Raw genomic sequence first — 27095 nt, 5'->3', positions numbered from 1 at the left:
CGGCTGCGTTTACAACCTTAAAGTAAAGTAGAACATTTGTCTCTGTAAATGTACGGCAGTAAAGAAATAAGAAATGCATCTTTTAATGTGTCAATTATGGAATTAATCAGGCGGTTAAATTCTGTTTCAGATGCTTTTCTGATCTGGAAACGTTGAAGTGGTCACATGTGAAAATAACAAATATAAATGTATAATAGCACTTAAAAGATATCTTTATCGTGTGTGTGTGTGTGTGTGTGTGTGTGTGTGTGTGTGTGTGTGTGTGTATGTGTGTGTGTGAGAGACCGTGTGACTTGAATTAGCTGCATTCTGAGGTTATAAATAGGCGATTGTCAGCTGACTTGAGATAAACACAGGAGCTGCGTTCAAGCTCTGATGATAAAATAGTTTTTCTGAGAGGTCGAGAAAAAAGTCCAAATTAAAGTCAACTTTAAAAATCAAAATCAAAATTTTACGTTAAAGTATGAAACCCTCAATTCACCAAGGTCTATGTATTCTCTAGTATTCCTATTATTCATAATATAAATACATATAATACTCATATTAATAATAAATGGCACATATAAAGACTCATTCACAGAGTACAAGAGTACATTACCTACTGTATATTTTATTTTTATATTTATATTTATTATTTTATATAGTTTATTTAAATCAAACTTAAATAAATTAAACTTTTTTTGCCATTTCAGACCAAATTTGAGCATTTTCAAGGCTTCAAACAACCAAAGATGCAAAATAATTGATAAAGGAAAATAAAGATAGAAGGACGTAAAGAAGACTCAAATGTGCATATATATATATATATATATATATATATATATATACATATATATATATATATATATATATATATATATATATATATATATATATGCACATTAAAATAAACTTTGAGTTTCACTTCCTGTTTGAGTTTTACTGCAGGACAAGAACGTAAAAAGAAGCAACGATGGACAAAGAAGAATTCAATAATGGAGGATAAAATAATCACAGGTCGATTTAGAGACTTTAAACAATTTATCTTCTAGCTCGTCGTCTTCAGACGAGAGGAACATGAGAGTGTGTGTGTGTGTGTAGATGTAAACTCTCCACAGCTACATTACATAACGCCTCATGTACATATTAAACACTTATAAATATAAATAAACATTATTAATGTGAGTCATGAAGTGGGGAAGCTTCAGTTACATTACTTTTAAAAGTACTCATTTCTGGTGTCGGGTGTCGGGGGGGGGGGCTCTAACTTTAGTGTCACTCTGACTGCCATCAGCTACAGACGACCTCCTTTAGACCAACACTGTGACTGACCGAGGTAAGAACACACACACACACACACACACACACACACAGACACACACACAGACAGACACACACACACACACACACACACACACACACACACACACACACACACACACACACACAGACGAGGTGTTTTATGTAAAGATATTTTCTTTGTGTTGTTTAAAGTTTGGAGCTGTGAGGCCTTTCAGCGCTCTGCGGCCGGACGGCTCTCAGGCAGCTGTCGCTCTGTTAAAAATAGATCTGCCTCATATCACACACACACACACACACACACACACACACACACACACACAGATTCACATCAACATCAGTTTGAAAGCCTAAAGCATTTTCGAAGTTCTTGTTGTATTTTAAGAGGATTCTGTCTCTTTGTGTCACATCTCCTGCATGTAGTGAGTGTAGCGTGTATAACATGAGCTGTGAGTGACATGTGAACAAAGCCCTCTGCACAAAGCTTCAGAATATAGAGAGGAATGAAAGTGGAAAGTTTGGTGTATGTAAGTGCTGCTGAAGTGGAGACTTCTGCTGAAGAGTGTGAGAAAAAGCTCCTTTAGAGAAAAGCTCCTTTAAAGATATGTATTGTAACATTCATACATGTTGTACACACTACAGGTGAACAGGGTCATACATGTTGTACACACTACAGGTGAACAGGGTCATACATGTTGTACACACTACAGGTGAACAGAGTCATACATGTTGTACACACTACAGGTGAACAGAGTCATACATGTTGTACACACTACAGGTGAACAGAGTCATACATGTTGTACACACTACAGGTGAACAGAGTCATACATGTTGTACACACTACAGGTGAACAGAGTCATACATGTTGTACACACTACAGGTGAACAGAGTCATACATGTTGTACACACTACAGGTGAACAGGGTCATACATGTTGTACACACTACAGGTGAACAGAGTCATACATGTTGTACACACTACAGGTGAACAGGGTCATACATGTTGTACACACTACAGGTGAACAGAGTCATACATGTTGTACACACTACAGGTGAACAGAGTCATACATGTTGTACACACTACAGGTGAACAGAGTCATACATGTTGTACACACTACAGGTGAACAGAGTCATACATGTTGTACACACTACAGGTGAACAGAGTCATACATGTTGTACACACTACAGGTGAACAGAGTCATACATGTTGTACACACTACAGGTGAACAGGAGTCATACATGTTGTACACACTACAGGTGAACAGAGTCATACATGTTGTACACACTACAGGTGAACAGAGTCATACATGTTGTACACACTACAGGTGAACAGAGTCATACATGTTGTACACACTACAGGTGAACAGAGTCATACATGTTGTACACACTACAGGTGAACAGAGTCATACATGTTGTACACACTACAGGTGAACAGAGTCATACATGTTGTACACACTACAGGTGAACAGAGTCATACATGTTGTACACACTACAGGTGAACAGAGTCATACATGTTGTACACACTACAGGTGAACAGAGTCATACATGTTGTACACACTACAGGTGAACAGAGTCATACATGTTGTACACACTACAGGTGAACAGAGTCAAACATGTAACTAACAGATATCATGAAGCTTCCCCACTTCATGACTCACATCAACACAAGTTTATATTACAAGTGTTTAATATGTACATGAGGCGTTATGTAATGTAGCTGTTACACACACACACACACACACACTGATGTTCTCATGCTTCCTCTCGTCTGAAGAAGACGAGCTAGAAGATAAATAATAATCTAAAAACTGAACAGTGCGTCATTAGAACACATGTTTTTGTCTTCTCGCCTTATTCTGAATTAAAGTGTTTTTTATCAATGGAAGGAGGGATCTTGGTTGCCATGGCGTCGACCAATGAGAGCGGAGAGTGCAGTGATCAGGCGGTTCCTGATGGAGAGGAGGAGGAGAGGAGCGTCCGGGGAATCCAGTCTCATTACCTCCGCTGTCCGTCGCCCAGGTAGCAGAACACCTGAACTCCACACCAGACTTTCAAAAACAAACACGTGAAGCACATTCATTGATTTACATTAATATCTGTACAGTGTTTGCATTATAACGTGTTAGATTTAAAGATACTTTACTCACATTATAATGTTGTACAACTATGGGAGTTCTCATACACTATGATCCTTGCAAGTCATTATAAAAAGCTTTGTGTTATGATTATTGTTATAAAGCATTATGAATAATTATAACCATAATTATACAGTGCTAAAAGCAGATTATAAAGCATCTTTGATCCAATATTTACTCCATTCTTCATTTATTTGTATGTTCTGTATCATTCTCCCTTAATTATTGTCCACATTATTGCAGCTGTGGAGTTTTGTGCAAATCCAAATGAAATAAATAATAAAATAATAAACAAATAAATTAAATAGTATAAATACATCCAAGCAAAAATATGCATAAAATAAAAAGGTATTAGACACTAACACCAGTGCCTAAAATAATAACAAGCATAATAATAGTAAAATAAGTAAACTAAAATAGAAAAGTACTAAATTACAACAAATAAAATGTACAAGAAGGAATACACCAGATTAAATAACACATGTTTTTTTTTAACATTTTGTAAAATAAGTTACAACACAAGAGTAAAAAATGTAAATAAAGTATTACTAACAATAAAAAAGAAGATTTTCAGAATAAAAGTCTTAAACCTGTTTGTTCCCCATGATGTTCGAGGATATTTAGTTTTCTCTAAACTTATATTATAAATATATATTCTGTTATAATAACACATTTCCCTTCTCTCTGTCAGTTTCTCGATGGCGTCCGAGTCCAGGTTCTCCATGATCTCCGGCTCTGACGCTGCGAGCATCTTCATGGAGCCCATCCACCTCTCATCCGCCATCGCCGCCAAGCAGATCATCAACGAGGGTGAGACGGGTGAGGAGGAGAGACAGCTGGATTTCATTGTAGGCAGTTATATAATCAAACCACGCTGTGACAGAAAGTCTGTTTGTCGACATGAACTGAGGCTAAATTCTGGAGAGCAGTTTTTTAATTAGTTGTTTTCGTTATTTGTCCTGTCTGTGATGCTGAAACCGGACAGAAGGAAACTGTGTTGGGATGAGTTGTAAATTAAACTCCGATATTCTCTGAGAATAAAGTCACAAATTTACGAGAAAAAACTTTATTAAAATGGTAAATTTCCAAGAAACAAACTCACAGATTTCCGAGAAAAAAACCTTTAATAATCTCAGAGATTTAAATAGATCAGAAATATTCATCATAGACACCGTTTTCCGAGTTCGAGCTGTCGTCAAACTGCTCAATTACTTTTATTGTGTCTTTAATCTACACTGGTATGGAACAGGGAAATAAGCAAATCACTCATTTGAGAAGCTGGAACAGATTTATAAAGATGAATAAATTGATAAAGAATTCTCAGATCAGGAAACACTGGAGTTGAACTCCTCATCCAAATGCAGCAGGAACTATTTCTTCTGTCCACTTTAAGCAGCTCTAATCTGGTGGAGCGCTCTTCAATTACGGAGCCTCCTGTTCCATCCCCGCAGCTCGTTACCGTGCGGGGGAGCGGCGCAGGCTGATTGAGGAGATCAGCTGATATGACACAGAGCAGCTCCTGTCTCCGGACTTTACATTAGCGGCTTTAATGGCCCATAAATGTTTTATCGGCAGGGAGCGCAGTCATGCATCACTTACCTTCCCCACAGTGTTGCATGATGGGAGAACACTGTTGAACTTGGACCCTAGATCAGTATTGAACCTCTAAATACTGAGTGTGTGTTTCTTGGGCCCTCTGCAGTCTGCTGTGACATTCAAGAGGTTTAAACTGTGATTTGTCTCCACAGCTGATCTCTGATCCAGCTCCAGTAGTGCTTGTTCCTGTCTCTTTTAGGTTGTACCTGTGTCTTTTAGGTTGTTTCTGTGTCTTTTAGGTTGTTCCTGTGTCTTTTAGGTTGTTCCTGTGTCTTTTAGGTTGTTTCTGTGTCTTTTAGGTTGTTCCTGTCTCTTTTAGGTTGTACCTGTGTCTTTTAGGTTGTACCTGTGTCTTTTATGTTGTTCCTGTGTCTTTTAGGTTGTACCTGTGTCTTTTAGGTTGTACCTGTGTCTTTTATGTTGTACCTGTGTCTTTTATGTTGTTCCTGTGTCTTTTAGGTTGTACCTGTGTCTTTTAGGTTGTACCTGTGTCTTTTATGTTGTACCTGTGTCTTTTAGGTTGTACCTGTGTCTTTTAGGTTGTTCCTGTGTCTTTTAGGTTGTACCTGTGTCTTTTAGGTTGTACCTGTCTCTTTTAGGTTGTTCCTGTCTCTTTTAGGTTGTACCTGTGTCTTTTAGGTTGTTTACCTGTCTCTTTTAGGTTGTTCCTGTCTCTTTTAGGTTGTTCCTGTGTCTTTTAGGTTGTACCTGTGTCTTTTAGGTTGTACCTGTGTCTTTTAGGTTGTTACTGTCTCTTTTAGGTTGTTCCTGTCTCTTTTAGGTTGTTCCTGTGTCTTTTAGGTTGTACCTGTGTCTTTTAGGTTGTACCTGTGTCTTTTAGGTTGTACCTGTCTCTTTTAGGTTGTACCTGTGTCTTTTAGGTTGTTCCTGTGTCTTTTAGGTTGTTCCTGTGTCTTTTAGGTTGTTCCTGTGTCTTTTAGGTTGTTCCTGTCTCTTTTAGGTTGTTCCTGTCTCTGTCTCTTTTAGGTTGTACCTGTGTCTTTTAGGTTGTTTCTGTGTCTTTTAGGTTGTTTCTTTGTCTTTTAGGTTGTTTCCTGTCTCTTTTAGGTTGTTTCTTTGTCTTTTAGGTTGTTCCTGTCTCTTTTAGGTTGTTTCCTGTCTCTTTTAGGTTGTTCCTGTCTCTGTCTCTTTAGGTTGTTCCTGTGTCTTTTAGGTTGTTCCTGTCTCTTTTAGGTTGTTCCTGTCTCTTTTAGGTTGTACCTGTGTCTTTAGGTTGTTCTGTCTCTTGTAGGTTGTTCTTTCTCTTTTAGGTTGTACCTGTCTCTTTTAGGTTAGGTTTCAGGTCTCTAAATGTTAACAATGCGATCACACTGCATGCAGTCTGGACCGATGATATTTTTATCTTGTGCACTCAGGACAAAAATATGTCTGGACTCACTTTTTAAAGCGATAGGCCTGTGACTTCCAGCCCCACCAACTGTGTGACAACAAAGATTTTGTGTTTAATTATAGCAGGACTGGTTTATGGTCGTAACTACCTTGTTCTCATTATATTAATTAATCCTTTATTTGATGGTAGAGCAACACATAGATCCTTTAAAATTAATCACGTTTGTGTCTTTCCTCAGAGCTACCACCCCGCAGCGTGCGGGCCGAGTCCGTGTCAGAGTCCATGCTGGAAACCGCCGAGCAGCTGATGGTGGAAGACCTCTACAACCGGGTCAAGGACATGATAGACGACCGCAGCCCCTACAACACCCCCTGTGTGCTGGACATCCAGAGGGCCATGGTGCAGGACCGCCTGGAGGCTCCCATCAACCCCGTGGACGAAGTGTGGCCCAATGTCTTCATAGCTGAGAAGTGAGGAAAAAACGTCATGATTCTTGACCTTAGGAAGAGCATCAAAACAACTTCTACTAAAAATATGGAGGGATTACAGAACGGGCCCAAAGTGTCAGGGGCTTTCATCTGAAAAATGTCACTCAAAGAAACACAAAACGATTACAAAGAGACACAAAACGACTGCAAAGAGACACAAAATGACTACAAAGAGATGAAAAACGACCACAAAGAGACACAAAATGACTACAAAGAGACACAAAACGACCACAAAGAGACACAAAATGACTACAAAGAGATGAAAAACGACCACAAAGAGACACAAAACGACTACAAAGAGACACAAACAGACAACAAAGAGACACAAAACGACTACAAAGAGACACAAAACGACTACAAAGAGACACAACATGACTACAAAGACACACAAAATGACCACAAAGAGACACAAAACGACTACAAAGAGACACAAACCGACCACAAAGAGACACAAAATGACTACAAAGAGATGAAAAACGACTACAAAGAGACACAGACAACAAAGAGACACAAAATGACTACAAAGAGACACAAACCGACCACAAAGAGACACAAAATGACTACAAAGACACACAAAATGACTACAAAGAGATGAAAAACGACTACAAAGAGACACAAACAGACAACAAAGAGTCACAAAATGATCGTAAAGACCGCTTTATGCAGGAAGTAACATAAACATTAGACAGCAATTTAGTTTTTAAGGTTCTCTGATTTTATGAAGTTGTTTTATTCATGCTGGAAATTTGCTGGTTAAGTTTGGATGTGTAATTTCCTATCAGGACACGTTCTCTGATTGTTTTCTTGTTTCAGGTCTGTTGCGGTCAACAAGGCTCGCCTGAAGCGAATGGGCATCACGCACATCCTCAACACGGCCCACGGAACAGGCGTGTACACAGGGCGAGTCTTTCTACGGCGGCATGAACATCCATTACATGGGCATCGAGGTGGACGACTTCGCCGACTCCGACATCTCCGTGCACTTCCGACCCAGCGGCGGAGTTCTTGGACGAGGCTCTGCTGACACATAGGGGTGAGAGATGTTCGAGTCCTTTTCACTTGTCATGTTTCATATTTTAAAAGATTAAACATTTAATGAAACAATTCAGCTAATTAATGACAAAATAATAAGATTTTTAGTCTTTTACACACACATCGTCATTATGGTGAGATGATACTGATAAAGACATCATAAATAAAATGTTATACTTTAACTCCTGATTACACTTTTACTGAAGGAATATATTCAAGCTGGATTGTTACAGTGTAGTATTAGTATTTCTACTGAAACATAGTATTTTACAGTGTAGTATTAGTATTTTTACTGAAACATAGTATTTTATAGTGTAGTATTAGTATTTCTACTGAAACATATTATTTACAGTGTAGTATTAGTATTTCTACTGAAACATATTATTTACAGTGTAGTATTAGTATTTCTACTGAAACATATTATTTACAGTGTAGTATTAGTATTTCTACTGAAACGTAGTATTTTTGCAGTGTAGTATTTATACTGAAACATAGTATTTTACAGTGTAGTATTAGTATTTTTACTGAAACATAGTATTTTACAGTGTAGTATTAGTATTTTTACTGAAACATAGTATTTACAGTGTAGTATTAGTATTTCTACTGAAACATAGTATTTACAGTGTAGTATTAGTATTTTTAATGAAACATAGTATTTTACAGTGTAGTATTAGTATTTCTACTGAAACATAGTATTTACAGTGTAGTATTAGTATTTCTACTGAAACATAGTATTTACAGTGTAGTATTAGTATTTTTACTGAAACATAGTATTTACAGTGTAGTATTAGTATTTTTACTGAAACATAGTATTTTACAGTGTAGTATTAGTATTTTTAATGAAACATAGTATTTTACAGTGTAGTATTAGTATTTCTACTGAAACATAGTATTTACAGTGTAGTATTAGTATTTCTACTGAAACATAGTATTTTACAGTGTAGTATTAGTATTTTACTGAAACATAGTATTTTACAGTGTAGTATTAGTATTTTTACTGAAACAGTATTTTACAGTGTAGTATTAGTATTTTTACTGAAACATAGTATTTAAAGTGTAGTATTAGTATTTTTACTGAAACATAGTATTTGCAGTGTAGTATTAGTATTTTTACTGAAACATAGTATTTTACAGTGTAGTATTAGTATTTTACTGAAACATAGTATTTACAGTGTAGTATTAGTATTTCTACTGAAACATAGTATTTTACAGTGTAGTATTAGTATTTCTACTGAAACATAGTATTTACAGTGTATTAGTATTTCTACTGAAACATAGTATTTTACAGTGTAGTATTAGTATTTCTACTGAAACAGTATTTTACAGTGTAGTATTAGTATTTTTACTGAAACATAGTATTTTACAGTGTAGTATTAGTATTTCTACTGAAACATAGTATTTTACAGTGTAGTATTAGTATTTATACTGAAACATAGTATTTTACAGTGTAGTATTAGTATTTCTACTGAAACGTAGTATTTTACAGTGTAGTATTAGTATTTCTACTGAAACGTAGTATTTTTGCAGTGTAGTATTTATACTGAAACATAGTATTTTACAGTGTAGTATTAGTATTTTTACTGAAACATAGTATTTTACAGTGTAGTATTAGTATTTTTACTGAAACATAGTATTTTATAGTGTAGTATTAGTATTTCTACTGAAACATATTATTTACAGTGTAGTATTAGTATTTCTACTGAAACATATTATTTACAGTGTAGTATTAGTATTTCTACTGAAACATATTATTTACAGTGTAGTATTAGTATTTCTACTGAAACGTAGTATTTTTGCAGTGTAGTATTTATACTGAAACATAGTATTTTACAGTGTAGTATTAGTATTTTTACTGAAACATAGTATTTTACAGTGTAGTATTAGTATTTTTACTGAAACATAGTATTTTACAGTGTAGTATTAGTATTTTTACTGAAACATAGTATTTACAGTGTAGTATTAGTATTTTTACTGAAACATAGTATTTGCAGTGTAGTATTAGTATTTTTACTGAAACATAGTATTTTACAGTGTAGTATTAGTATTTTACTGAAACATAGTATTTACAGTGTAGTATTAGTATTTCTACTGAAACATAGTATTTTACAGTGTAGTATTAGTATTTTTACTGAAACATAGTATTTACAGTGTAGTATTAGTATTTCTACTGAAACATAGTATTTTACAGTGTAGTATTAGTATTTCTACTGAAACATAGTATTTACAGTGTATTAGTATTTCTACTGAAACATAGTATTTTACAGTGTAGTATTAGTATTTCTACTGAAACAGTATTTTACAGTGTAGTATTAGTATTTTTACTGAAACATAGTATTTTACAGTGTAGTATTAGTATTTCTACTGAAACAGTATTTTACAGTGTAGTATTAGTATTTTTACTGAAACATAGTATTTTACAGTGTAGTATTAGTATTTCTACTGAAACATAGTATTTTACAGTGTAGTATTAGTATTTATACTGAAACATAGTATTTTACAGTGTAGTATTAGTATTTCTACTGAAACGTAGTATTTTACAGTGTAGTATTAGTATTTCTACTGAAACGTAGTATTTTTGCAGTGTAGTATTTATACTGAAACATAGTATTTTACAGTGTAGTATTAGTATTTTTACTGAAACATAGTATTTTACAGTGTAGTATTAGTATTTTTACTGAAACATAGTATTTTATAGTGTAGTATTAGTATTTCTACTGAAACATATTATTTACAGTGTAGTATTAGTATTTCTACTGAAACATATTATTTACAGTGTAGTATTAGTATTTCTACTGAAACATATTATTTACAGTGTAGTATTAGTATTTCTACTGAAACATATTATTTACAGTGTAGTATTAGTATTTCTACTGAAACGTAGTATTTTTGCAGTGTAGTATTTATACTGAAACATAGTATTTTACAGTGTAGTATTAGTATTTTTACTGAAACATAGTATTTTACAGTGTAGTATTAGTATTTTTACTGAAACATAGTATTTACAGTGTAGTATTAGTATTTCTACTGAAACATAGTATTTTACAGTGTAGTATTAGTATTTCTACTGAAACATAGTATTTACAGTGTATTATTAGTATTTATACTGAAACATAGTATTTTACAGTGTAGTATTAGTATTTCTACTGAAACGTAGTATTTTACAGTGTAGTATTAGTATTTCTACTGAAACGTAGTATTTTTGCAGTGTAGTATTTATACTGAAACATAGTATTTTACAGTGTAGTATTAGTATTTTTACTGAAACATAGTATTTTACAGTGTAGTATTAGTATTTCTACTGAAACATAGTATTTTACAGTGTAGTATTAGTATTTATACTGAAACATAGTATTTATAGTGTAGTATTAGTATTTCTACTGAAACATATTATTTACAGTGTAGTATTAGTATTTCTACTGAAACATATTATTTACAGTGTAGTATTAGTATTTCTACTGAAACATATTATTTACAGTGTAGTATTAGTATTTCTACTGAAACATATTATTTACAGTGTAGTATTAGTATTTCTACTGAAACGTAGTATTTTTGCAGTGTAGTATTTATACTGAAACATAGTATTTTACAGTGTAGTATTAGTATTTTTACTGAAACATAGTATTTTACAGTGTAGTATTAGTATTTTTACTGAAACATAGTATTTACAGTGTAGTATTAGTATTTTTACTGAAACATAGTATTTGCAGTGTAGTATTAGTATTTTTACTGAAACATAGTATTTTACAGTGTAGTATTAGTATTTTTACTGAAACATAGTATTTACAGTGTAGTATTAGTATTTCTACTGAAACATAGTATTTTACAGTGTAGTATTAGTATTTCTACTGAAACATAGTATTTACAGTGTATTAGTATTTCTACTGAAACATAGTATTTTACAGTGTAGTATTAGTATTTCTACTGAAACAGTATTTTACAGTGTAGTATTAGTATTTTTACTGAAACATAGTATTTTACAGTGTAGTATTAGTATTTCTACTGAAACATAGTATTTTACAGTGTAGTATTAGTATTTATACTGAAACATAGTATTTTACAGTGTAGTATTAGTATTTATACTGAAACATAGTATTTTACAGTGTAGTATTAGTATTTCTACTGAAACGTAGTATTTTACAGTGTAGTATTAGTATTTCTACTGAAACGTAGTATTTTTGCAGTGTAGTATTTATACTGAAACATAGTATTTTACAGTGTAGTATTAGTATTTTTACTGAAACATAGTATTTTACAGTGTAGTATTAGTATTTTTACTGAAACATAGTATTTTACAGTGTAGTATTAGTATTTTTACTGAAACATAGTATTTTATAGTGTAGTATTAGTATTTCTACTGAAACATATTATTTACAGTGTAGTATTAGTATTTCTACTGAAACATATTATTTACAGTGTAGTATTAGTATTTCTACTGAAACATATTATTTACAGTGTAGTATTAGTATTTCTACTGAAACATAGTATTTTACAGTGTAGTATTAGTATTTCTACTGAAACATAGTATTTACAGTGTATTAGTATTTCTACTGAAACATAGTATTTTACAGTGTAGTATTAGTATTTCTACTGAAACAGTATTTTACAGTGTAGTATTAGTATTTTTACTGAAACATAGTATTTTACAGTGTAGTATTAGTATTTCTACTGAAACATAGTATTTTACAGTGTAGTATTAGTATTTATACTGAAACATAGTATTTTACAGTGTAGTATTAGTATTTATACTGAAACATAGTATTTTACAGTGTAGTATTAGTATTTCTACTGAAACGTAGTATTTTACAGTGTAGTATTAGTATTTCTACTGAAACGTAGTATTTTTGCAGTGTAGTATTTATACTGAAACATAGTATTTTACAGTGTAGTATTAGTATTTTTACTGAAACATAGTATTTTACAGTGTAGTATTAGTATTTTTACTGAAACATAGTATTTTACAGTGTAGTATTAGTATTTTTACTGAAACATAGTATTTTATAGTGTAGTATTAGTATTTCTACTGAAACATATTATTTACAGTGTAGTATTAGTATTTCTACTGAAACATATTATTTACAGTGTAGTATTAGTATTTCTACTGAAACATATTATTTACAGTGTAGTATTAGTATTTCTACTGAAACGTAGTATTTTTGCAGTGTAGTATTTATACTGAAACATAGTATTTTACAGTGTAGTATTAGTATTTCTACTGAAACATAGTATTTTACAGTGTAGTATTAGTATTTCTACTGAAACATAGTATTTTACAGTGTAGTATTAGTATTTATACTGAAACATAGTATTTTACAGTGTAGTATTAGTATTTCTACTGAAACGTAGTATTTTACAGTGTAGTATTAGTATTTCTACTGAAACGTAGTATTTTTGCAGTGTAGTATTTATACTGAAACATAGTATTTTACAGTGTAGTATTAGTATTTTTACTGAAACATAGTATTTTACAGTGTAGTATTAGTATTTTTACTGAAACATAGTATTTTACAGTGTAGTATTAGTATTTTTACTGAAACATAGTATTTTATAGTGTAGTATTAGTATTTCTACTGAAACATATTATTTACAGTGTAGTATTAGTATTTCTACTGAAACATATTATTTACAGTGTAGTATTAGTATTTCTACTGAAACATATTATTTACAGTGTAGTATTAGTATTTCTACTGAAACGTAGTATTTTTGCAGTGTAGTATTTATACTGAAACATAGTATTTTACAGTGTAGTATTAGTATTTTTACTGAAACATAGTATTTTACAGTGTAGTATTAGTATTTTTACTGAAACATAGTATTTTACAGTGTAGTATTAGTATTTTTACTGAAACATAGTATTTTACAGTGTAGTATTAGTATTTTTACTGAAACATAGTATTTTACAGTGTAGTATTAGTATTTTTACTGAAACATAGTATTTTATAGTGTAGTATTAGTATTTCTACTGAAACATATTATTTACAGTGTAGTATTAGTATTTCTACTGAAACATAGTATTTTACAGTCTAGTATTAGTATTTCTACTGAAACATAGTATTTTACAGTGTAGTATTAGTATTTCTACTGAAACTTAGTATTTTACAGTCTAGTATTAGTATTTCTACTGAAACATAGTATTTTACAGTGTAGTATTAGTATTTCTACTGAAACGTAGTATTTTACAGTGTAGTATTAGTATTTCTACTGAAACGTAGTATTTTACAGTGTAGTATTAGTATTTCTACTGAAACGTAGTATTTTACAGTGTAGTATTTATACTGAAACATAGTATTTTACAGTGTAGTATTAGTATTTTTACTGAAACATATTATTTTATAGTGTAGTATTAGTATTTCTACTGAAACATATTATTTACAGTGTAGTATTAGTATTTCTACTGAAACATATTATTTACAGTGTAGTATTAGTATTTCTACTGAAACGTAGTATTTTTGCAGTGTAGTATTTGTACTGAAACATAGTATTTTACAGTGTAGTATTAGTATTTTTACTGAAACATAGTATTTTACAGTGTAGTATTAGTATTTTTACTGAAACATAGTATTTTATAGTGTAGTATTAGTATTTTTACTGAAACATAGTATTTTACAGTGTAGTATTAGTATTTTTACTGAAACATAGTATTTTATAGTGTAGTATTAGTATTTCTACTGAAACATATTATTTACAGTGTAGTATTAGTATTTCTACTGAAACATATTATTTACAGTGTAGTATTAGTATTTCTACTGAAACATAGTATTTTACAGTCTAGTATTAGTATTTCTACTGAAACATAGTATTTTACAGTGTAGTATTAGTATTTCTACTGAAACATAGTATTTTACAGTGTAGTATTAGTATTTCTACTGAAACTTAGTATTTTACAGTGTAGTATTAGTATTTCTACTGAAACATAGTATTTTACAGTGTAGTATTAGTATTTCTCTTAAGTACAGCATCTGAATACTTCCTCCACCTCGGCTGGATATTATTATAACTTCAGTGTCTCCGATCGTCTGTAAATTATTCCTTTCGGCTCCATGAGGCAGTTTGTTGTTGTTCGCTTCAAATTAGAAATGAAGATGAAGAATAAATTCTTTGTTGAAGTTTCTGCTCTGCAGTTCACATGGGTTTGGTTCATTTGATAGTTTATTTTACAGGGACAATACATTGCATTCACTTCAGCAGATGTAGCCAAAAGCACATTTTTGTATCCGTATATTATTGGGTGGAGGTGGACAGTGACGCAGTAAGAGACGACCCTAGAGCGTCTCCGCACTTACACAACATCACCGGGACGGAGAAGTGCTTTCTGAGCCGCACAAAGAAACGTGTGTTCCTGGAGGAGGATCGTGTCTGAGTCACACGGCCTCTTATTCATCGTACTGATTCACAAAGTGAGACAAACTACTTTTATGACATGAACATCATATGTTAAATCCATAAATCCATATGTACACATTATTTTATTTTATTTCAGATTAAATCTGGGGCCACAGAAAGCAAATTTCAGTATCCAGAAATCCTTTCCAAAATTATTATTTATTTATTTTTCCTGTTGTGTTGTTTTTGATTGTTTTGTTTTTAAAATAATAAGTTATTTATAAAAAATAAAATAGGATTTATCTGCTGATTATATTGTAAAATGATGTCAGAATTATTTATAAAATGTAAATCCCTGTTTCTCAAAGTCCAAGGTGATGTCTTTAAATGTCTTGTTTTGTCCTAAACCCAAAGATATTCACTTTAATATGATATAAAACAAAGAAAAACAGCAAATCTCCAGATTATGTTTCCTAGATCGACTCATCTTTGCAGCTCTAAAACACACACAGCTACAGTAATTAAGAGCGCCAAGTCTTTTAGTAACCTTTTTAAAATAATTATTAATATCTGTGTATATGTTTATTTAAAAGTCTAATATAAATATTAGGCTATAATCCCAGTTTTGCTTTCTTGCAGGAAAGGTTCTTGTGGTCTCCATGATGGGCGTCAGCCGCTCCGCTGTCCTGGTGGCGTCCTACCTGATGATCTTCCAGCACATGACCATCATGGAGGCTCTGACCTCTATGAGGAAAAAGCACGCCATCAACCCCAACGAGGGCTTCCTAAAGCAGCTGCGAAATCTCAACGAGAACTTGATGGAGGAGCGCGACGATGACGATGAAACGCTTAGCCAGTGCTCCGTTATTGATGCACGCACACGCGGTCGCATCTTCGGTGAGGGTGGGGATGATGATGATGACGATACTGATAAAGAGGAAGTGCAGAGTATGATCGAGGTAAAGGCGCACTCCATCATGATGGAGGAGGAGGAGGATGGAGGAAGTGTGATGAGCAGCGTCGCCTCCTCCGCGGCTGCTGCGGCACTCAGGGGCGGATTGATCGGAGCGCAGAACGGGCGGGAAAACCAGGGAGCGACGCACATTCAAGAAGAGATCGTTCTCCCCGAGCAGGAGGGCACAGAAGATGGAGATGAGGACGACGGCCTCGACAGCATGATCCGAGAGTGGCAGCGAAGGAACGAGAAATACCAGAACGACGACTGGTGGGAGGCGCAGCTAAACAGCGACGCCGAGGATTTGGAATCTCTCGCTGAGGGCCGGTCGAAGAAGACGAAGGAAGGTGAAGACGCCGATATAGAGAGCGTCACTAGCGAGGACGTGCGAGCCGTGAAAGAGCGGTTGAAGCACCGCAGCAGGCGCCCGCCCTCAGACGCGATGTCCACCTCCAGCTGCATGAGTTACTCCGATCTGTGGAAACAGCGCTTGAGGGAAATCGAGGAACAAGCCGCCGCTCGCTACCGCAAGAAAGAGGACGACGAAAGCAGCGAGAGCACTGCTACAGAAGGTGGAGAGGCAGAGAAGAAGAAGGTTGATGACGAAGTGGAGAGTATCCTCTCCGACAGCAGCTCCATGTACAACTTCTGCCAGAAGAACAAGGAGAAGCTGACGCCTTTGGAGCGCTGGCGCGTCAAGAGGATCCAGTTTGGTTGGAACAAGAAAGATCGCGAGGATGGAGAGAAAAGTTCTGTAGGAGATGGAGAGAGAGGCGGCGGCGAGGGAGACGCCAAGACGCCATCCTTCCAAGATGTCAACCTGACGGCATATCAGGCGTGGAAGTTAAGGCAGCAGAAGCGCCTCGGGGAGGAAAACACGCATGAGATATTGGAGATGAGTCGAGGTGAGGACTCGGCGACCATCAAACGGAGGCAAAGACGTGAGGAGATCCTGGAGCGCTCGAAGAAGACTTTAGAGGAGAGTCAGTCCTTGTGCGGCTGGGAGACTGAAAGCTGTGTCAGCGGAGGGACGATACCTCTCTCCGCCTTTTGGGCTGGAGCCGGAGTCACGGGCCCGCCGAGCACCGCCAACGATGACAACATGTCCATGCTCAGCGGCAGGTCATCTGTGATATCCTCAGTGTCGCAGCCTCGCAGTTCAAAATCAGCACAAAATGTTCCTCCCATCCTCCCAGTTCCTACCATGCAGGGCCCCGGGGGTGAACCCATGGTCAATCTGGCCAGCATCCAAAACTGGATCGCTAATGTCGTCTCAGAAACCATCAAGCAGAAGCAAAGCGAGATGATCCTGCCTCCTCCGTCACGAGTTGGATCGGAGATTAGCTTCGGCGGCGCAACGAGCATGATTTCAGGCCGGGGCTTAGACGACGACAAAGCGTCCCTGTTGAGCGGCGCATCCTATTCCAGCGCACTGTCGCAGAGTCGAGGCCGGGCGGCGTCGGTCCTCTCAGGTGGCTGGGGCAAGTGGCATTTCTGCTCTCACTGGAAGAAGCTCCACCCTCGGCTCCACCCTCAAGAAAAACAAGATCACCACCACCAGTGTCCCTCTTTACAGCCTCTTCCAGGACCAGGTGGACATGGGCAAACTGGACGCCATGGACAAGGAGATGAAGTCCGAGATGAGGAGCAAGATGTCTACCTACGAAAAGAAGAAGATCCTGGAGGACAACAAGCGCAGCACCCTCTACAAGAAAAAGAAACCAAAGGAGGATGAAGACTGAGGAAGAGGAGATAAAGAAGAAAGAGGAGTTTCCTATGGAAACAAAGAAAAAGGAGAAACCTGCGAGAAGTTTCGGCCTCTCTGGGTGCCTGAATCTCAACCCTGCGCTGGAGAAAGATAAAAACACCAGCATCGACGACTGGCTGACGAGCGTCCGGCCTCCTCCGAGGAAACCGGCCCCCGGGGAAGAAGCTGCGGAGGATCCCTACGACGATCTCGATGCGTCCGCTTCTGAATTCGACTTCTCGAGCCGCAGGGCCTCGTACGCTGTGGACGAAGACGACGAGGGAACAAATGGCTCCAGATACAGATCAAGGTTACATGAGGATCTCTCAAGTAAAGACACAGAATATTCCTGCAACGGGCTCGGGCAGTCGCACAGCTACAGCCGGGCGGCGAGGTCGTACGGCGAGAGTGACGAGGGGACGGAGAGCTACCACGACATCTCTACAAAGAGGAAGTTTGCTCATCATTCGCGATATGAAAGCAGCGACACGGAAGGGAGGAGGAGTAGGAGGGAGGAAGTAGACGAGGACGAGGACGACATCGCAACCTTCATCGCCCAGACCAGGCAGAGGGTCAGAGCCCGGGCCGCCGCCGAAGCCGAAGACGACGAGGTGCTCGTGGCTTGGAGGGCGCAGCAGGAAGCGAAATCCCAGAGCAGAAGTGAATCCTAGACTTTTAGAAAATAAGAGTTAAGTGCTGCTAAAAGGTTAAAAAGTGAATAATATCCTGCTGTGAGGGTTAGGGTTAGGGTTAGGGATCGTACACTGTTGTTAAAGGAACACTCGTAAAGCTGTTAATATCAGTGTTTAAGGATCAATGTTGCCTTCTCAACAAGAGGAATATTTAGTCTGTATTATTAATCAAACTAGTTTCTTCCAAAATCAAGGTTTTGGTTGCACCACTGTGTAAAACTGATTGTAAAACACATTTAGTAAATATTTTCATAAAAGATGATCTTGAATAACGTCTGTTAAACAATGTATTGTTTTATTATTACAATAAATGCTCTGACAAATGACGACTTGTGTTTTTTTAATTTGATATATTAGGGTCCACATTAAGAAACAACTAATATTCAATTCACATAACCAGAAAATGTATCCAAAATAATAATAATAATAAAAATACAAGTAATAATAATAATAATAATAATAAATAGAAAATGAACACTTCAACAACTAGCTCCAAAAGTTAAATATCTTTACGGGTTTATTACAATAAAAGTCCATTATATTATTATATTACAATTTAGAATTATATCTATGTAAAAATATAAGATAAGGAGGAAGGTGAGCCAAGTAAATCCTTTTAAAGATTAATTTAAATAGATCTTCCTTGTTTTCTGCAGTATTTTCTTTATGCACTTGTGTTATTATTATTTAATATTTCTACATGCAACAAAAGGCTGTCTGTTTATTTATTTGTGTCCTTTTGGACATTTTGACTTCTATTTCTTATTTGTCTAACAAACCAGGGACCGCATTTCCTGGAAAGATTACATAATTCTGCTAATTTTGGTAAAATGATTTTGACTGCAAGACTCTGAAATCAGAAGTTACTGTAATAAAAGGTTAGACCACCATCTAGGGGACGTTGGGGTAGTGCTTTGATATCTTCTCAGAGATAAAGATAGTTTGATTTACTGATCATTATTGACATAACACTTGAATATTCAAATTATCTCAAATATAAGTATTTGTGTAAAACTTTTCTTCTGACTTTTAATCACATTTCTCTCCAGAGAATTAGTTTATTTTGACAAAAACGTAGAAAAGATGATGTGAATACGTGTAACCCTCCTCGCAGCTTATTGTGAAGCTTTACATACCAACGTTGGATAAACCACTGTGGGAATAATGACCCTCAAGCTGACAGGAAAGAACATAAAGCAACTAGAAAACAAACTTAATTCATGCTGAGTCTGTAATAGAAACACTTTACAATGTATAATAACACATCATTTTTATTCAACCTTTAAAAGCATGGCCAGTTCCAGCAGATTACTTCATTTTAAAGTACTATTATTATTAGTTTAGTACTTAATGCAATACTTGCAGTGTTTTTTATATTGTTGCCAAAATAATATAAACTTTCAGGGCTCCATAATCAGTCAGTTGGCATTATTATTATAAATATTATGTTTATTTTTTAAAAGTACAAAAGTAAAAGCTCATATTCTGCAGAATAATATCTATTAGAGTATTGATGCATTAATGTGTTGGTGAAGGTGGAGCTCATCTATTAGTTTATTTATATTTTGCATTATTAATCAGAATATGCAAAGTAACTAATTGTTGTAAAATGTCGTGAAGTATAAAGTACCAGAAAATACTTAAGTACAGTACCGCTTTTTTCACTGTGATACTCCTGCTTTTACTTTAAATAAGGATCCGAATACTTCCTCCAACAGTACAAGAAGAAATGTAGACATGTTGTTGTTGATTTTTAAGAAGCAAAGCGATCATACCTGAGAGATTAAAGTATTACAATCCTGAGGCAGAGAACGTGGCCTTCAGGTCACCAGACTGTGGATTGAGAAGTGACGTGTGCTGCATTAATGAATCCTTTGTGAGCGAGTGTGCAAGTGTTTGGAACCTGCGTGGGACAAATGCAGCTTTACTTCTTTCACTGTGTTTGACGTATTCCTCCAACTGAGCAGCTAGTCCTATTTTCCTGGCGTCATGGCGAGCTGGTGGACGGTTGCAGACATGCTGGAGGAGAACTCGATAGTGTCTCGAGTTATTCAGGCAGTCGGGCTGTTTGGAGATATTCTGTCTTTGGAGGACACAATGTTGTATGAAGTCCAAAGAGAGGACGGCGCTGACGAGGTAGAAGATGAAGAAGTGACAGAAAAGATGGTGCACGAGGAGAAGATTGAAGGAGAGAAAGAAGCAAACATGGAGGAGGAATTGGGAGAAGAAGAGAAGAACGGAAAAAACGATGGTGAGCTGGAAGAAGAAATGGAGAAAGGAAAGGAGGTAGAGGACGAGAAAAAGACGAGATGGAGGGAAGAGATGAAGAGCAGGAGCTAGAAAATGAGCTAGAAGAAGAGCAAGGAGAGGCAAAGATAGAAGAAGAAGATGTAGGCAGTTTAAAAGAGGACGATAAACTTTGGACGGTCGAGGTAGAGGAGGAAACAGAAAGACATGATGAAGAAAAAGTGGAAAGTAAAGAACAAAAAATCAAGGCAACTCAGGAAGACGTGGTTAGAGAAGAAGAAAATAAGATTATTAAAGATGGAGATGAGAAAGAAGAGGAGGAAGAGGAGGTAGACAAAGAAAGGGAGATACAGGAAGAAGAGGTAGAAGAAAAGCAGCTCGAGGGGAAAGCAAAACAGGAAGAAGAAGAGTTAAAGACTCAGGAAGAGGAAGAGGAGGTCACGAAGGAGGGGGGAGAGGACGACCGAACAGGGAAAGAGAAGAAGAGCGAAAATGAAGACGAGGTTGAAGAACAGAGGGAGGAAGAGGGAAATAAAGTGATGAAGGAGGGAAGAGAGGATGACCGAGCAGGGAAAGAGAAGGAGGAAGAGATAGAAGGACATCATGTTGAAGAAGGAGAAGGAGAAACGATTGAGATGGAGGAGGTAAAGAAAGAAGAAGAAAAGGTGGAGGAGGTAAAGAAAGAAGAAGAAAAGATGGAGGAGTAGTAGGAAAGGAAAAGAAGAAATGGAAAAGGTGGAGAATCGTAAGAAAAGAGAACTCAATCAAGCTCATATTACAGTAACTATGCTGTTAACAGGGCTGTACGTGGTTTCTAAAGACTTTTACAGAATGAAATTCTTCACAGAATGTTTAAGGAACCATGAAAGTCAGACTACAGAGGTGTATCCTCACATCTTTATTAAAGAGTGTATGTTATAGTGGAACACCACTCCTGAACCAACAGGGGGGCTGAAAGGAAAACTTTACCCACAACATGTGTTCCTCACTTAGCTCCAGAGCCTGAAACACTGGACCACAAGCTTTAATATCCATCCTTCAGTAAAGCTCTATGACACTTCATACAGTACTAATGTAACAGAAGCATGAGTTCTAGTCATAAACCTAACACATCCTGATGACATGGAGTTTGTTCTCAATGCTGCTGATAAACCTCTGGTGTAACATCCTCTCATTTACTCCTCTTAATCATTCATCGTTCAAACATCCTGCTGTTACAGCTCATTGATTGGCTCTCATACAATCAGGGTAACCAATGAATGAGCCTCCCATCCAGCATCCATGACCACTCACAGTTTGTGACCAAACCTGTTTATGATTCAGTCCTCAACATGTGAAGCACTTCCAATAAGTCTTAAGATGGTTCAAAGAGTAAATCCAGCACTAAACAGTGATGCACTTAGAGGGGAGCATCATGTGTGGCTATCTTCTAATGCAGGAAACTACAGCTTCATCCCTGAGAGTGTTTACTGTAACACAGTAAGAAAGAACCTCACTGGTCCTGAAGAAGAGCTGAACTCCTCTTCATCAACACACTGGTGATGTCTGTGGCTTGCATTGCTGGAGCTGGTTGAAGCACATCATTATAGCTGAGTCTCTGTTTACTGAGTCTACAGATAACTGATGAAAAAGGCCTCAAAGTCACAAACTGTGTGCTGGAAGCAGTAAACACGTATCAGCTCATGGGAGATGAGCAGTACTCTGTGGGACTGTTGCTACGGCTGTTTGATCTGCACAGAACTCTGGCTCATTTAGGAATACAACAGCATGCCATCTATAAAGCTATACACAGTGATGTAGTTTGTGTGCACTGATCAATTGGACATTTACCTTAAAGCTAACAGTGAGCTGCTGTAGATGTAAGATCACAGCTCCACAGATGTACACTGAAGTCATGTGAAGTACAATTCATTTACCTGAGCTGTGAGATATAAGGCAGACACTGTAGGACACTCCTCACTTCACTCTCTTCACCTGAGCAGCCTGTCAGCTCCACTTGTTTCTTCTCTGGTTGGAGTTTCAACACTTCCAGGAGGATGGAGGTCTTTCTCTCTGAGAGGTCTATGGACCAGACTGCAGGAGCTGACTGGAGAACTGAGTGTAATGATGGAAGGACACTCAGACCTGTTTCAGTCTCATGGTCCTTCAGGCGGGAGTACAGATCCAGCAGGAAACCACACTGATATTTCCTTGTAAGATCACGAGGATCTCCATAATAACCCGGGTGAGTGAGAGGGAGTCTTTTGTATGTGCACACTGATGATAACAGCTCCAGTATCTTCTCTCCTGTCTGCTGTTCTCTCTCTGCTGCTGCACAGAACAGATTCACTAACATCTTGATTTCTTCTGAAGGTTTTGATGACTGAGGCCTGAAACTGAAATGAAGATGAAAAAAGATGTGATGTAAGTTTTCTATCATGTGAACTGTAGTATGAAATCTGTTCAAATGTAATCTGCATGCAGAAACACTCAAATGAGATGAAACTGCTTCTATAGAAAACTGAAAGAATGAAAAAGAAAACCATTTACCTGAGCTGTGAGATATAAGGCAGACACTGTAGGACACTCCTCACTTCACTCTCTTCACCTGAGCAGCCTGTCAGCTCCACTTGTTTCTTCTCTGGTTGGAGTTTCAACACTTCCAGGAGGATGGAGGTCTTTCTCTCTGAGAGGTCTATGGACCAGACTGCAGGAGCTGACTGGAGAAGTGGCCTCAGTTTTGGAATGACACTTAAACATTCTTGTCTCTTGACATGTTGATAAAAATCAAGAAGTATGTTATGTGAATCTGTGTTAACACAAAACAATGAGAGGAGCGTCTTCACTACTTTGTGAAAGTCTCTTTCTTCATAAATTGCTGCTTTAAGGCATAAATCCAGTAACAGCTGCTTCTCTTCCCTCTTCAGTGTCCCATGACTTTGCTCCTGGTCCTGTAATCCTGGACCTCCGCAGGTCCTCCTGAAGCTGCATGATAACAAACAGTGCATGGACTATAAAACTTTATCAAAATCAAATTCAAGAAAGTTACAGTTGTTCACAAAAACCATGTTAACACTGTGCTGATGTTAGACATGAAGTGCAATTGTAATATTTATTTTTCCACATCTTTAGAATGTGAGAGTGCTTAAAAAATGTAAAACTATCCAGGTGACAACGCAAGAGATCAAAGTTTAGATTCACCTTACAGAATGAGGACCGCCGGATTCGGACAAATTTGATTATTAACTTCATTTGTAGTTCACGATTCACATTTAATTGTACTACAGCTGCTACAGCTGCTACAGCTGCTACAGCTGCTACAGCTGCTACAGCTGCTAGCTGCATAGCCATGTGAACTGTGTCACTCCCAACTTTACACATGTTTTGGAGTTTAACTGCTGAAAGGCAGATGCACTGACTGCTGACTATTGAGTGTTAAAAAAACTCAGCGAGCTTTAATGCATTAGCCAGTGTTTCCCCTACCATTGTATTGGAGAGGCGCTGCGCCCCCCCCTAAAATTCAAGGTGTTTGTTTAAAAAAATATTTTTTTATTGTTTTATATTCACGACTCACTTTTCACATTGACAGGTGCTTTTATTAAATAAACTAAACGCTGATGTTATTGATCTAATTTATGTGCACGTTTCTGTGTGTACTGTCTACTTTGCGCATTCATATTCTCTCCTTCGCTCCGTTTTGCGAAGGGCGGGGCTTCGCACCTGACGCACACACCTAGTCAGAGCGGAGGAAAGGACCGTCACATGGACCTCATCCAGTCCAGACAGCGACAGCACCCCCCCATCCACATATCAGAATAGTTTCCCACCAAAAAAGGATTTTAATTTCAACTTCAACAGGTTCAAACTTAAAGTATGTGGAATCAGCATCACACAAAAACAAAAGCTGCATACCTGAGTGAGCGGATGTGTGGCAGAGCCTCTAAGAGAGATCCACACAGACTCTGGCAGTCAGGACTTTGACTATCCCAGTGGAGGCAGACATGAACCTTCGTAGAAACCTCCTGCATGACTTTTACTGCTCTTTCAAACAGCTGTCTTTCACCCTCAACTGGAAGGTGCAACTGATTTCCATCAAGGCCAAGTAAGCTGCTGTGGTCCATCTTCCCTTCACTGACAAGGACAATCTCCCACAGCTGCCGTCGCATAGAGTCACTCCTAGAATTTGAATAATAATCAGAGACTATTTCCTCTTTGTAAAAGTAATAGAGTATAGAAACAGTGGAGTATCATAAGAAAGGGTAAAATAAGAACCATATTATTTTCTTGAATATTTTCATTCTTTTTTTTTTTTACACCCCCTTATCCTCTTCAGGGCCATGGGGGTCAAATTATTGAATATTAGTGGCTACACATAACAAGGAACAATTAAACTAAAAAACAATTAAACTTGCTCATCCATACCATTGGACGTTTTTAAGGCTTCCAACTAGTGTTCTCATCCCTTGATCTGATACCATGATGTCCTCCAGGTTCAGCCTTACTTTCCTCTCCTTCGACTGAGTGACCACATAGGCAACAGCACAGCAAGAGTAAGGATCGAGACTTTCTCCACTGAGATCAAGATGGTAGTCCAGTTTGTCCAGAAGGTCGATGCATGCTTCAGGACTCTGGGACTCATACAAACACTGGAATATGAACAGTCTGTCCACATCAATCCCACTGTCCTCAGTATCAGCCTCATTGTTCCCACACAGACTAGGGGAGAATGTGGTTATCACTTCCTTGAAGAACCAGTTAGAAGTATTCTTGAGCTCCTCAGCTGGAATCAGCCACTTCATCAAACTAGGGCTCTTCTCAGTCAACAATCTACACATGAAAGGGATCAGATGCTTCATGTGTTTCTCCTCCTCACTGCAGCATCGCTGAAAAACATCCTTGATTTGATCTGGATTCTTCAAGAGCCACAGTGCTGCAAAAAACTCCTGCATCGTGTAATGGAGAAATGCAAATGTGGTGTGTGGCTCAGTAGGGTTTTCTTTGATAACAAGTGGTTTCAGGAATGAAAGGACACAGCCGTCTTCACAGGGAGGTTCTGTCAAGTTCACTGTTTTTCTTTCAGTTGCATGAAAAGCAAGCTTAGCTAAAGACAGTATTTCCTTACTCTTGCTTTTGATGAAGGAATTTAGATCTTTGTATTTTTTGGTGTTGCTGTTTTTTTTTAGGCAAAAACGAACAATATTGATGTAGATTTCCGTTATACTGCATGGCTGGGGAGTGTCTTCTGATGTCTCAAATGAAAAGCAGGCAGCCACCATCAGTGCATACATTGGGACATGGCAAAGAGTTAACAACTCCAATCTGCTCAAAACCTTCTCCTGTCCTTCACCTAGCATTGCAGATAAGTATGTTGTTATGGTCTGCTCACTAAAGCCTTTCACTTCCACTCTGAGAAAGTTCTTAGAAAATAAGTCCTCAGAAAGGAGGCCATCTTCATCTTCTGGTCTGCAGGTCATGATGACCTTGGCATCAGGTAGTAGATCCTTCTCTACAAGTTTTTGCACCACTGATGAAGACAGATCTGTGATTCCATCAAAAATAAGTAGCACATTGTCAGAGTTCTCCTTTATGTCCTGTAAGACCTCATCTTTGCCTTCATCTGGTTCAATGAACACAGTGAAAAGAAGATCCTCCAAGCTCAGGGCCTTCTCGATGTGGGATACTTCTCTCATGTCAAAGTAAAACATGTAATTGAGCACCGGTTGTCTCTTTCCGTCCAGAGTTTCAACATTTCAAGAGTGAGTGCTGTCTTTCCATATCCAGGCTTACCAACCAAAAGTATGTTTTTATCTGTTTTCAGCAGGTCACTGGGAGAAGTGTCTGCTTTGTCCTGAGGGACGTATGTCCTTAGCTTTTTAGTGCGCATCATCTTGCTTTTCTTGCTCTTCAAATTCTTTATTTTAGACGGAGAATCAATTCCTTGTGTGTCTAATACAAGTGACTTGTAAGACAGATCAGGTTTGTTGTTCTTTTCAAACAGATCTTTGTTTGCCATCCAAAACTTATTTGATATTTTTTCTGCATATAACTTCAACTTCGCTCGATATCTGTGGCACGGTGTTGGGCCTAAAATAAAAAGAACAGTGAGTAAATAAATATACTATGAACACGCTGCTGTGCCCTTACACTGAATAATAGATACATATGTGCACACAGACCGATTAAAGTGCATTATATAAAATCACTACATCAAAGATAAATAATAAAGACGTGACAAACTATCAATCTAAATACCTTGTAATTCGTTTGTATCCGTTTG

The 27095-nt window shown here is 36.9% G+C and overlaps 2 protein-coding genes across 2 annotated transcripts; one reads left to right on the top strand and one right to left on the bottom strand.

Annotated features, from left to right (window-relative positions):
* The first annotated feature begins 1265 nt into the window (after positions 1-1265).
* LOC115005126 (dual specificity phosphatase 27) lies at positions 1266-18918 on the top strand. The gene is given in 10 exon segments (XM_029426940.1): positions 1266-1315; positions 3163-3295; positions 4103-4221; positions 6597-6828; positions 7660-7744; positions 7746-7841; positions 7843-7879; positions 15838-17651; positions 17653-17891; positions 17893-18918. Coding segments are annotated over 9 exon segments (3417 nt in total). The 5' UTR covers positions 1266-1315; positions 3163-3179; the 3' UTR covers positions 18572-18918.
* A 3801-nt stretch (positions 18919-22719) lies between these two features.
* On the bottom strand, positions 22720-26508 carry LOC115005119 (uncharacterized). The gene is made up of 4 exons (XM_029426930.1): positions 25241-26508; positions 24731-24994; positions 23369-23803; positions 22720-23214 (listed from the first exon to the last, which is right to left on the bottom strand). The coding sequence occupies exons 1-4, from the start codon at positions 26506-26508 to the stop codon at positions 22752-22754; spliced, it is 2430 nt and encodes an 809-aa protein (XP_029282790.1). The 3' UTR covers positions 22720-22751.
* Positions 26509-27095: the final 587 nt, after the last annotated feature.

This window comes from Cottoperca gobio, unplaced genomic scaffold (assembly GCF_900634415.1).
Source record: "Cottoperca gobio unplaced genomic scaffold, fCotGob3.1 fCotGob3_259arrow_ctg1, whole genome shotgun sequence".
Taxonomy (NCBI): Eukaryota; Metazoa; Chordata; class Actinopteri; order Perciformes; family Bovichtidae; genus Cottoperca; species Cottoperca gobio.
This window is presented reverse-complemented; position numbering and strand designations above follow the sequence as displayed.

Coding starts and splice junctions, on each gene's coding strand:
- LOC115005119 (XM_029426930.1), bottom strand. CDS start 26,508: ATGAGAGAAGTATCCCACATCGAGAAGGCCCTGAGCTTGGAGGATCTT. Junction 23,804..24,730: donor CCACACATCCGCTCACTCAG/GTATGCAGCTTT, acceptor GTTATCATGCAG/CTTCAGGAGGACCTGCGGAG. Junction 23,215..23,368: donor CCTTATATCTCACAGCTCAG/GTAAATGGTTTT, acceptor TCTTCATTTCAG/TTTCAGGCCTCAGTCATCAA.